We start from the raw sequence: 13,423 nt of genomic DNA on the forward strand, positions 1-13,423 counted from the left end.
GAAATGAAATGACACCGAGCAAACAGTATTAATAGAATTAACAGTTTCAGGAAAGCTGGGACATGTCTACGGCTCAAAATTTTTTAATTAATGAACTGTGGTAGGGACTAAAATTAAGAGAAAACAAGAGAGAAGGGGATATCTTTGCAGGCAGCCATGAAGGCACCATGGGTGTTACAAGGAGAGAGAAGGCACAGGGCAGTCATTATATGAAGAGCAATGATGCTGGTATCTGGAACTTCCACATGTGTGCATACATTAAAATTAGAAAAATCGGCCGGGCGTGGTGGCTCACGCCTGTAATCCCAGCACTTTGGGAGGCCAAAGCGGGTGGATCACGAGGTCAGGAGATCGAGACCATCCTGGTTAACACGGTGAAACCCCGTCTCTACTAAAAATACAAAAAAATTAGCCAGGCGTGGTGGCGGGCACCTGTAGTCCCAGCTACTCAGGAGGCTGAGGCAGGAGAATGGTGTGAACCCAGGAGGCGGAGCTTGCAGTGAGCTGAGATTGCGCCACTGCACTCCAGCCTGGGTGGCAGAGCAAGACTGTCTCCAAAAAAAAAAAAAAAAAAATTAAAAAACATTTATTTCTCAAGATGTTCATTTTTAAAATATCTCTAAAAAGTTTCAATGCTCTGATTCTTTGGAGAAAATTCTAGTAAGAGAAAAAATACACTGGTGAAAGAAAAATCAAGCAATTGGATGATTTTTTTTAAATAAATTGAAGAAAATAAGCCTTCTAAACAGAAACTAGTTGATGGCAGGTCCATAGATCATACGTCTAAACCTGGGGTTATCACCGCAGCTGTACATAAAAATGACTTGAGAACATTAAAAATATATTAGTATCTTGGCCCCTCCCCAGATCAATTAAATCAGAGTCTATGAGGATGAGGCCTAGGGGACAGTGATTTTGAAAACTCACTAGAGTTTTATAAATGAGCAGCCACAGTTGAGAACCATTGGATTAAACTGGTGATTCACAATCGTAGACTCAGCTTTCTCAAACTTTTCACACCAGCCTCATTATTACCAAAATTTCCTAAAGCACCCAGAATCTTGGGAAAAGGGGATAGGTGGGAGAAAGGTAATAGGGAGAATAATTTGAAGAGACTTAGCTAGATAAGATCATTTCCCATTACCACCCGTCTTGAGAACTACTGTACTACCCAAGATGCCTCATCCTTTTTTTTTTTTTTTTTTTTGAGATGATTTCTCTCTCTTATCACCCAGGCTGGAGTGCAGTGGCGCAATCTCAGCTCACTACAACCTCCATCTCCTGGGTTCAAGCAATTCTCCTGCATCAACCTCCCGAGTAGCTGGGACTACAGGTACCCGCGCCACCACATTTGGCTAATTTTTGTATTTTTAGCAGAGATGGGTTTTTACCACGTTGGTCAGGCTGGTCTCGAACTCCTGACCTCAAGTGATCCGCCCACCTTGGCCTCCCAAAGTGCTGGAATTACAGGCATAAGCCACCACGCCCAGCCCCTCATCCCTTTTTTTTAATGTGACCTTAAACATGAGGATAAGGCAATAAATAAATAAATAAATAACCAACCAACCAACCAACCACAAAAAACAAGTTTTTGAATCCAGAAGGCAAAATCATGAACCCAGGTCAACCTGGCAGAGGTACTACCACATCCAGCACACTCCCTCAAGGAAAACAGACAGGAAGTAGCCTAGAAGATATATCTTTTAAGAGGCATCCAACAACTATTATACTAGCGCTCGAGGCTCTAGTCCCTCTCTAGTCATCCAGCCAAAAACAAAAACAAACAACTGCAGACCAGCCTCATACATCATCAGGGAAAAGTACCAGGAATGAGAAGGGGCCTTGGGCTGACAAAGAGTCCAAGAGCTCTTAGGTTCACAAGCAACAGACAGTTGCTTTGTTTTATGTTTCTTCCATGTTTCCTGATGAATGCTGTATTCACAGCTTTTTTTTTTTTTTGAGATGAAGTTTTATTCTTGTTGCTCAGGCTGGAGTGCAATGGCGTGATCTCAGCTCACTGCAACCTCCACCTCCCACGTTCAAGCGGTTCTCCTGCCTCAGGCTCCCGAGATTACAGCTGTCCACCACTACGCCCAGTTAATTTTTTGTATTTTTAGTAGAGTCAGGTTTTCACCATGTTGGCCAGGCTGGTCTCGAACTCCTGACCTCAGGTGATCCACTCGCCTCGGCCTCCCAAAGTACTGGGATTACAGGCGTGGGTGCTCCGCCTCACAGCACTTCTAAAAAGCATGGAGGCCAAGGAATGAAGCCATGGGGAAGATGTTCCTTCAGCTTCCTCAGTACCTCAAACAGCCTTCAGAGCTCCAGGCCCTTCCCCAGCAGCGAGTACTCAGAGCGGATCCAAGGATCAGTACTCCAAGGATCACAGCTAGGCCTGCCACCATCTCCGAGCCTCCTTCCTCCCAATTCTCATCTACTTCTCCCAGACGGCCAAATACACTAACCTGGCTCAGGGATGTGCTTCACTTCTGGCATCCTGCTTCCAGCATCACTTGGCATGATCATTACTATCAAGTCATGCTAGGCATCATGACCTCTATGCAGACAGAAATTACTGGATTGTCTAGAGAATACTTTCCCCTCTGTTGCTTTTCTTGACTGCCCTGGCAGTTTTCATGAAAATATAGTTTACCACATGAGTATGGCTCCCTCCCTCTTTCTAGTCCAACTTTCTTTGGATTCCCTTCCCAGAACTTCAGCATTGTTTCTTATGGTGGGCAAGTTTCTCCATAGTTAGCAAGTACTCAGTAGCAACCAAGGTTCTACAAGACTTCTGGGGACCTAAGAAACACTCTCAAACTGCCCACTGTCTTCTCACCCAAAGTAATTCTTTGCCTCTACTTCCTATCCCCAGGCCTCTAGTGGGTCCTATCAGCTTTCTCTTTATGCTCTAATCAACATCAAATTGCTTAAAGCTCACATAAAGGAGTTTCTTGCTTTTGTGACATTGTGAATGATGTTCCTTCTGTTTGGAATACGTTTCCTTTCCTATTTCCCTTTTGTTTGGAAAATTCCTCTCACGATCTCAGCTCCAGATTTATCTCCTCCAGAAAAGCCTATCCTGAGGTCTTCCCTCTGAGTTCCTTAAATCCCCTATGCTCCTATCTCTATCACTGGACTTGCCACATTATACTATAATTATTCATTTATGAGACTTCTCTACTTGACTTTGGGCTCAGTGAGGGCAGGGAGTGTGATACGGTCATCTTTGCTTCTCCAGCAGAGAGGGCATACTCCACAAATGCTTTCGGAATGAATGTTTGCATGATGGATTCAACCCCGATGGAAGAAATTCATGAGAACTCATCTTCTTCTTTCACATTGACACTTGGGAGGTGAGGCTCTCTTACCACTGTGAGGTAAAGTCAACAAACTCTGCAGAGAACTTGTCTGCTGGGAGTTGTGGTGATGGCTCCTCTACCACCTGTTTGAGCTGCTGAAATGGAGTTCCCCATGAATCATAGGGAAATCGAAGGATGGCCAACTCAATCTGGAGAAGAGAGGAAACAAGGAAACAACAGTTTCAACAGGGCTGCTTTAGGGAATCACCCATGTTTCATTCGTGGATAGCCAGAGGGAAACACAAGGCAAAGTTCAAGTGTAAGTTGGGGGGGCGGGAAATAAACAAATAATTTGTTCTCTGGCAATTTTCCCCAAATTCCTAGTACTAGGAATTTTTAAATATTACTTACTAGACACAGCCACTTAAGCCTATCTAAAACCGGGCCCCTCACTAAAACCCACTGTGGCACTTCATAAAAATCGTAAGCCAACAGTATTAAACTTCAGGATGTAAAGCTACGAGGATTTCAAATGTTTGGTCTGCAAAGTAATTCCCAGCCTAAGACCTTTCCAGAGCTGAGCATCTACAGCCACCTGCAGGTCTCTTGGTGAAATGACAGGGGGAAAAAGCAACCTAGAACCAAATGACTGATCTTTTTTTGGACTTGAGAAAAGGCCACTTTGCATTACAGGATCATGTGCTTTCTGGGCAGGCAGGAGAAATAACTCATGGGATTTATTCAGCTGCTGTGCCTGGGGAGGAGCCAGGACCACAGTGGATAATTCCAGACCTTGGTGATCCACTGAAAATGTATGACCACCAAAGTTATGAAATTTACAATCATCAAAGTTATAAATAAGTTATGAATAAATCATATAACTTTAGGGCTGTGTCTAAGGAAATCATCCTATTGGTTATCATGTATTGAGGATATACCTGACTGATATGGTTGGGCTATGTCCCCACCCAAATCTCATCTTGAATTGTAGCTCCCATAATTCCTACATGTTGTGGGAGGGACCCAGTGGGAGATAACTGAATCATGGGGGCAATTCCCCCATACTGTTCTACGGTTCTCATGGGAGTGAAAAAGTCTCACAAGATCTGATGGTTTTATGAAGCATCTCCCTTTTCGCTTGGCTATCTCATTCTGTCTTGTCTGCCGCCATGTAAGATGTGCCTTTCACCTTCCACCATGATCGTGAGGCCTCCCCAGCTGCATGGAACTGTGAGTCCATTAAACCTCTTTTTCTTTCAAATTACTCAGTCTTGGGGATGCTTTTATCAGCAGTGTGAAAACGAACTAATACACTGAGCTGATCAGACTTTAACTTCTACTTCTCCAATAAAAATATCCTGGGAAGCATAGCCTATGTCCTGGATAACACGGCCCTATCAGGGTTCACGCACATTAGCATTCTTTGCACAGCTTAACCTTCTTGCCTTGGCTTGAATAATTTAATTTTAAACTATAAGGAATCTCGTCAGATCCTCTTATTTTACAGATGAGGATAGGAAGGTAGGCCATGTGACTATAACAATTACCCAACAAGGCATACAGCTTGTCAGAGGTGGAATCAAGAGAAAAATTGGTTTCCCCAATCCCATATCAGTGTTTTTATTACACCACAATACAAACAATTATTAGTCCAAATCTCCTACCATCTCAGCAGGAGAGGGCACCCCAAACCAGCATTTAGGGCATTTGTTTCTTGAACCCAAAGTCCACCTCATTCTAGTTTCATTACCCACGACCTCATAGTTCACGATGATTGGCATACACTACCATCGTGATGCCCAGACTCCAAATGTCAGACTTCACACTGTATCCCTTCTGGTTGAGCTCTGGGTTTATTCTTTCAGGCTGGAAAGGAGACAGACAACTGAGAAACTGGGAAGACAATTGAGATAACATTCTTAGTTCAACAGTCTCTGGGGATGGGGGTAGCGTCAGCTGCCAAGTGAGTTGTTATAAGCTGTTAACATGCCTCTGAGGCCAAGAAGACCCAGTTAACTACAACAAATATCAATGTCTCCATGGGGTTTCCCTTCTTCTGTGTTTGTCTTTTCTTGGACACAGTAATGGATCAAGTTCCTTTCATAACAAATTTAAAATTTGCCTTAAGAAGAAACAGGGTATACGTTATAAAGCTACCTTGCCCATCTAGAATTATCCTTGTTTAAAACACGAACAGTCCAGAACTCAATAAAACAAGAGTCACTGGGCTACTGTCCCATGCTAATAGACCTGAGCAATTTTTAGCTAAACACAGACAGGAAGCTTTTCAATTCAAAGCACAAGTCCATTTCGAGATAGAATGTAGTGTCCGTTCCTTCAGTTAAAGGGGATTGCAAGGTCTCTGCTAATGACAGTGAATCTTCACAGCCGTGAGGTCCTCTCATGACTAATCTAACTGCCTTGTTTGGGTAATTTAAGCTCTATTTACTATTTTGTCCTCAACAAACAAGGTAATACTCCCCTACAATACAGTGTGGAAAACTGTGCAGGCTATATGTATTGTGTATATATTTTTTCAAATAACGTATCTCCTTCACTTGATTTTTTTAAAGTAATATGTATGTAACTATGTTTGTGCCCCACCAAAATCCACAGGTTAAAACCTAATCGCACATGTGGTGGTATCAGAAGGCAGGGCCTTTGGGGGGTGATTGAATCATGGAAGTGGAACACTAATGAATAGGATTGGGGCCCTTATTTAAAAAGCCCTAGTGAGATCCCTCGCCCCTTTCACCGTGTGAGGACTGAGCAGGAAGGTGCTATGTATGATCCTGAGAAACATGAGCCCTCGTTGGACACCAAATCTTCTGGTGCCTTCATCTTGGATTTCCTAGCCTCCAAAACTGTGAGAAATACATTTCTGTTGTTTATATGCTGCCTGGCTTACATTATTTTGCCATAGCAGCCTGAACAAACTAAGACAATATATGAAGCAAGTGAGTAAAGATTTCAGACATGAAATTTTGGAGAAAAACTAAGAGGCAGACTACTTCTGGAGTCTTCGGTACATTTCCATTTTCCCTCTGTGGCCATCCATTTCTTGTTTCCCAGCATGATTTGTTGGCAGTGACATTACCAGATGCCACCCTAGCTAATGTACTTACGGCCATGTATGGTTTGCAACCTGCATCAATTGTTTTAGCAACAGAGTCCACCAAGTAGCCACTGATTCCAAAATCACACATCTTCACTTGACCGAGGGCATTAATGAGTACATTAGAAGGCTTGACGTCTGAAAGCGAAAACAACCAGGATGCCATCATTTCAGCCTGCTTTCAAGATTCATTTCTCTGCCACCAGAGGGCCTAAAATCTCCATTTGTCCTTCATCTTCCTTTCCCCAAGTTACCCAACACAGAAGTAACTGCCATCCCTGACCCATAGTTATAAACTGCTTATTGCTTTCAACTTGATTTTCTATTTCATGTTTTGTTCATGCCTTGTAGAATTATGAATTTCTCCATACAAAGAACTGTTTTCTCCACTGATTTTATAATCTTCATTACCCTCATACTTGTAGTAAGAGCCTAAAAAGTTATTACTGAATCAAATGTCCAATTCAAAATGATCTATTGATACTTACTGTAGGAGTAATAAAACAAAGAACAAAAAGGCAGACTGTGACACAATGATATACCAAATATGACCAAAGCAACCTTTGTTTTTGTTTGGTTTGGTTTTTTCTTCAAAATAAGGTTTTACTCTGTTACTCAACTGGTATGCAGTGGTGTGATCATAGCTCACTGCAGCCTCAAACTCCTGGGCTCAAATCATCCTCCCGCCTCAGTCTCCTGAGTTGCCTGGACTACAGGTGAGCACCACCATGCCCAGCTAACTTTTTTCTTTTTTTTTTTTTTTTTTTTTTTTGATAGGATGTCTCTGTGTTGACCAGGCTGGTCTCGAACTCCTGGCCTCAAGTAGTCCTCCCACCCCACCTCCCAAAGGGCTGTGATTACAGGTGTGAGCCACCAAGCCTGGCCCAAAGCAACAAATTTTGATTGAAACCTCTGCAAGTGATGTGTCAGAGGTCACATAGTGTAAAGGATCGTAAACCCAGGTATTTCAGACCACAGAGCAGGTTACTGAAGAAGCAGTATTACAGACCAGATTTTAAATGAATCCTTTTGAGTAGAAAGATTTAACCCACCCGCCCATATGCCCAAAAAATGGAACTACGATTATCTCTGGATAATAACATTCAAAATTCCAGCTAATTTTTTCCTTTTGTGATACTTTTCACAACACCCATAAAATTTGAAGTAAAAGATTATTACAAAAGCTTTAAAAATTATCCTTTATAATTTTCCCTTTAAGCTGGAAGATATACAAATTTCATTTTATTATTTTTATACCTTACATATATTCTCTAATATGAATTACATATTTCATAACGGTGAAATAACCCTTAATGTTAATTTCAAAGTTGTGAATACTCTAGTCTTTTTCCTATCTGTATTCCTTCCTATTTTCTTCTCCTCATCTTCCTTCATCCTATTTTTCCAATTTTTAATAATAACAACTAACAATAATAGGCACACTGTGGAAGGCATTCACATTACTCAGAGAGTTTAAGAGTTATCCAAACCACAAGGCCCTCTTACTTACCAATACATTCCATTATTCTTCCCAAAGACATGGTTGAGGTTATCTCTTTCCAGAAGTTTCCCTGACTACAATCACTAAGGCATAGCACTTACTTACTTTACATTATCTACACTACTTCTGTATTTGGTACTTGCATTTTTTTTTTTTTTTTTTTTGAGATGGAGTCTCACTGTGTCGCCCAGGCTGGAGGGCAGTGGTGAGATCTCAGCTCACTGCAACCTCTGCCTCCCAGGTTCAAGCCATTCACCTGCCTCAGCCTCCCAAGTAGCTGGGATTACAGACACCCACCACCACACCTAACTAATTTTTGTATTTTCAGTAGACACGGGGTTTCACCATGTTGGGCAGGCTGGTCTCAAATTCCTGACCTCAGGTGATCCACCCTCCTCGGCCTCCCAAAGTGCTGGGGTTATAGGCATGAACCACGGCACCCAGCTTGGTACTTTCATATTTCTAAGGTGTTTTTTTTTTTTCGTATATTTATCTTACTTCCCTATGAGAATCCTGATGCATAACTTAATCAGAATATATTTTCTTCTCAGATACCTCTCAGGGGATCTATTACATTTTAAAAGTGATTTTAAAAGATGAATAAATGGATGAATGGGTGGATAGAAAAGGAATGAATGGATGGATGGATGGATGGATGGCTGGTTGAAGAGATAACAGGCCAAGAAAAAGGAAGAAAAGGAAAGAGGAGAGATAAATCATTGTATCCTGCCTCCTGTTGTCTGAAAGGGCTCTACTTTATACCAGTTTTTCACACTTTCATGTGCACAAGAATCACCTGGAAATCTTGTCAAAATGCAAATTCCAATTCATTTGATCTTGAGACCCACGATTCTTTTCCAACAAGCTCTCATGTGATGGCCAATACAAGATCGATTTTTATCGTATTTTCTAAAATTCTCAATGATATAATCTCACAGCTCTGCTTGCTAACAAGTATTTATATTCAATTTGGATGTAAGACAAAGATCATGTCTTCTTCTTATGTCCTCAGCCGTGATAAGGAATACTACTTATATGGTTTGCTATCCAATCTCAAAGGAAAGCCCCTTAGTTCTCTTGCCTGAGTCAATTCTACTTCCATCCACGGGGGATTGGGGGTAGGGAGGGACTCCAGGTGAAAGAAATGAACTTTATCAAAGGAACAGCCAAGGCAGCTCATGGATGCTTACCTCTGTGAATGACAGACAGCTTACTGTGTAAATGTTCTAATGCTTTTACAATCTGCAAGAGAAACACAAGATAGATTTATTTATCATATCGTTGGAAAGAAACTGAATGTTAAGTATATCAAGGTTTATTATCCTTGGCTTTAGGTTACCAGTGAGATATTTTCTCAAATAGTGGTGGTCCTATCTAGGCAAATACATAGGAAGTTACACAAATTGGACTCCATCCACCAGAGAGGACTGTATCTTATATCAGAGAGGATGTCTCCCTCAGTTATCTTGTTCATTTGCCCTCCTTCTTTCTCTCCACCCTCCTGAGCCTGAATAGCCATGAAGGTAGAAGACCTTCTTTCTATTTATTTTCCTTCTGCTTTCTTCTATGCCTACTAGTCTTAAGAGAACATTTTAAAAATCCATAAATGAAAATCAAAATAAACTAATGTCAGAATATAGACACCAGGAATGTGGTCATAGCTGATGAATGCAGCACTTAGAGTCATTTAACGTAGAGTCTGCCAAACCAAAGCAGTGCTAGAATCTTCTACACAGTGCTCAGAAAGGAAAGCATGTATTTATCCATCCACCAATAAACGTCAACAGACATGTACGAATAGTAGCTGTGGCCCAGGTAGTATTTCTTCATACCGAGGTCCAAAGACACATAGTGACTTTATTTCTCACATTATCCTTGCAGTAGGGATCAAAATGTACTCACAGAAACTGCTATTTTCCCTAAGATGTCCTCTGGAATTGTCTGGCCTTTATCAATAACTTGTTTGTAGAATTTATCTAGTGATGTATCCATGAGCTCCATGCAGATCCACACATCACCCTGGAGACCATTTGGTTCGGGAATTGTTTAAAAGGATGAAAAAGGGAGAAAGAAAAATAAAAAAAAAAAAACAGTAAACCCTGTCCTGAAGAATTAACTATTTCTTTCTTGAATTTTGGGGGGAAATATATTGTTTTCTGTCAAGATCATAAAGGAATTTACAAATAAGGTTATCTACAAACAGCAAACCAGTAGGTAGCTGAGCAGAACCTGCATGTGCTCTCCTACCCCTTAATGAAAAATGGAATCTAATTACTAACAGACATAAGCAATACAACCCCAGGAATCCAGGCCTTTACTGATACCACTGTCTAGGAGTTAGGTCTAGATGCCTCCTCCATCTCGGATCTCTCACACTAAACACCAGCAATAGCCAGTCAAAAAGCTGGTTTTAATGAGGTGAAGCCTCATAATCCATATAACGCTAAAGTGGAAAACAGAGGTAGAGAAAAGAGATCAAAGTAAGTCTATACGTTACACAAGTAGGCTAGATGAAGCTCCTAAAGCAGTCGAAAGACCAGAATATTTCGAATTATAAGAGATCTAAGCAAATCAGTCTACAGGCGATATAGAAAGTTCTGCCAAGATAAATAAAACAAAAAAGAAAGGAGAAGAGAAACTCCACATCTTAAAAAGGCTAACCACATTTGAAAATACCATAATTTCAATCCAACCTTGCCCCAGGGCATGTCATCATTGCATACACGTAAACCCCCATATACAAGATGTGTCAAACAAGAAAGAGCTCCGTGATTGTGATGGTATTTACGTGATCAAAGAAACTTCTTTTTAAGTTATTGTTCTTCTTGGACTTTGAACTGAAGGGTCACCTACCTCCCGAAACAGTGCGCCATAAAAAGTGACGGTGAATGGACAGTCCACCGTCCTCATGGAAATATCCAAATCCATCAGTAGCCGTTTCTGTTCCTGGCTATTTACTGTGGCTCGGATCCGCTGAATGGAAATGCATGGAAAATTTATGGTTACTACTCTGAGGATGAGGCAGGCAGGGACCTGAAGGAGTCCCATCGTGGAAACAGTACAGTTCATAACACAACTTCTGGCAACAACATTGTGAATATCCACCGTAAGTGATTAGCTATTTGTAACATGAAAATAAGGAAGGCTGTTACTCATTTGATTTCCTGAATAGTCCTGGTAAGAAACAAATTGACAGTATGTTTTGGAGAATGACAAAATGTTTTGGAATGTATTTCCAAGTTACAAAAACAATCTGGTTTACTGTATTACGTCTGTTCAGTGCAAAGAGGACACAATATTAAGGACTTTGCTGCTTATCTGGGGTCCCAAGAAAATAAAAAGCCAAAAACTCTTCTTTGGGAACATGTAAGAGTATTTGGAGGGAATAGTAACTGTAAGAAAATTGGTACAGCTATAGGAAATAGAAGGAATTAGAGAAATAGAGAAACCGTTCATTCCTGTTCCAGTGCTTCTGAGGGAAGAAAAATCTGTCACACTAGGAAATGTAGCCTTACAGAAACATGATTATGTCATTAAATGATAGGAGAGATACCATATCACTAGGCCTTCACACTTTTTGCCTACTTAGCAAGTCAGCAGAAGAATAGACTGAAAAATCTACAAGATAAAAGTATTCCCATTCTTTAAAAGCAAAAGGATCCAAGTCACCAGATTATTCCTAACAATAGCCCCAATCTATTAACTCAGCTAGAGATGTTAATTCTTTATGATCCTCCGAACATCTACTCAATAATATGAAATGATTTTAAATTTCCTTTCATAGCTCAAAAACTATGCAAATTTACTCTTGATATATTTTACCCTCCTTTTTCCACAAATGGAGACAATTTTCTCTCCCAATTCTGGTTTCTTGATTTTCAGAGGCAATTCTTTAAAAGCAACAAAATATAGAATAAAAGAGATTTATGAGTCATAACAGCCAAATGCAATACGTAAACTTTCATTGGGATGCTGATTTAAAAATCCAACAGAACAAAACAAACACACACACTTTGAGATGATCAAGGAAATTTTCATTTGGACTCTGGATTAGTTGAAGGAAGTATCATTATTATTAATTATTATTATTATTATTATTATTATTTGAGACGGAGTCTCGCTCTGTCGTCCAGGCTGGAGTGCAGTGGCACGATCTCCACTCACCACAACCTCCGCCTCCCAGGTTCAAGTGATTCTCCTGCCTCAGCCTCCCAAGTAGCTGGGACTACAGGTGCGTGCCACCATGCCCGGCTAATTTTTTGTATTTTTAGTAGAGACGGGGTTTCACTATGTTGGCCAGGCTGGTCTCAAACTCCTGACCTCGTGATCCACCCGCCTTGGCCTCCCAAAGTGCTAGGATTACAGGTGTTAGCCACCACGCCTGGCCCATTAATTATTTTTAAGTGTGACGATGACATGGTAGTTTTGTAAAAATTAAAAATGGTAGAAGAATGGATGGAGGGAGAATTATGAATTAAAAAAACAAATAAAAAGTAGATACAACTCACACCAAGGAAGCCTTTTCCATACCTTTGGAGGAAAATACTGTTCCCTGCAAATAATCTTTTCTGTTTTACCCCACGGAAGACGGTTTTGCTTCTATTAAAAGGGCTGGTTGACAATTGAGATGGACAAATGTACACACAGCAGATATAAAACATTTGGGAGAATGTCAACTCTACCTTCACTGCCATGATCTGCCCGCTGGGCACGTGCCGCATCTTCTCCACCACCCCGTACGCACCTCGTCCCAGTTCCATTATAGGCTCCAGGTCATCTGCCTTCACCTCAAAGTTCTGCAAGAGAGAAAAGGAATAATGCAACGGGAAAGATAAAAGTAAATGGAACAGAGAGCACATTATCCTCTATCTCGTTTCTCTCAATGTTCTAAGGAGTATTTCTGGGCCAGAAGATTTTCTAGCATGTCAAAGTAGCCTCTGAAAGCAAGAAGCTACAAGAAGGGCCAAGAGATGTCTAGGAGCTCCCACGGTAGCCCACCTGCTTGTCCCAGGCAACACAGAAACCCAACTTGGACTCAGCTTGCCAATGTCTCAGTTGAAGCTATTTCACTGCAGTTCTTTAGCCATGACCCTTCATTGTGTCTGTAACCCACTATTGACTGATGGCAACTACATTATGTCTGAGCTTTGACAAATGCCCTCCCAAGAGAACCAATTACTCTCTTCAAATACCTTCCATCAAAACCACAATAGCCTGATTTCAATTCAACATTTTTTCAAAATAGCGAAAACTTTGCATACCACTTCCCTTTAAATGCAAACCTTTTTTGACTCATCCCCGACAGCATGCTAGGGAAAATAAATTTTTCGGTCAGAAAGCATACATATAAAATGCCCAACGTATTAGCTGGCAGACATGACTTTTTCTTACCTGATTTCCAATAGAAATGCAAGCCTTGGAGTCTAAATCTCGAGGTGGTCTAAGAAAGATAAGGGGGAAAAGAAGAAACATAAGCTATTGAGTCAATTATGTCCTTCCCAAATC

At 41.0% G+C, this 13,423-nt stretch overlaps 1 protein-coding gene across 4 annotated transcripts in view; it reads right to left on the reverse strand.

Annotated features, from left to right (window-relative positions):
• Positions 1-13,423, reverse strand: part of MAP2K6 (mitogen-activated protein kinase kinase 6) — a 131,635-nt gene that overhangs the window by 14,829 nt on the left and 103,383 nt on the right. For 3 of the 4 annotated variants that reach the window (XM_003276083.4, XM_030827680.1, XM_030827678.1), the window contains exons 3-10: positions 13,310-13,358; positions 12,601-12,714; positions 10,772-10,891; positions 9,821-9,937; positions 9,109-9,160; positions 6,428-6,555; positions 5,091-5,168; positions 3,372-3,511 (exon numbers count right to left, since the gene is read on the reverse strand). In XM_003276083.4, the coding sequence (XP_003276131.1) occupies positions 3,372-3,511; positions 5,091-5,168; positions 6,428-6,555; positions 9,109-9,160; positions 9,821-9,937; positions 10,772-10,891; positions 12,601-12,714; positions 13,310-13,358 (798 nt within the window). The remainder of the gene's footprint in view (positions 1-3,371; positions 3,512-5,090; positions 5,169-6,427; positions 6,556-9,108; positions 9,161-9,820; positions 9,938-10,771; positions 10,892-12,600; positions 12,715-13,309; positions 13,359-13,423) is intronic. The other variant, XM_030827679.1, reaches the window with a different exon arrangement.

Source organism: Nomascus leucogenys, chromosome 14, assembly GCF_006542625.1.
Source record: "Nomascus leucogenys isolate Asia chromosome 14, Asia_NLE_v1, whole genome shotgun sequence".
NCBI lineage: Eukaryota > Metazoa > Chordata > Mammalia > Primates > Hylobatidae > Nomascus > Nomascus leucogenys.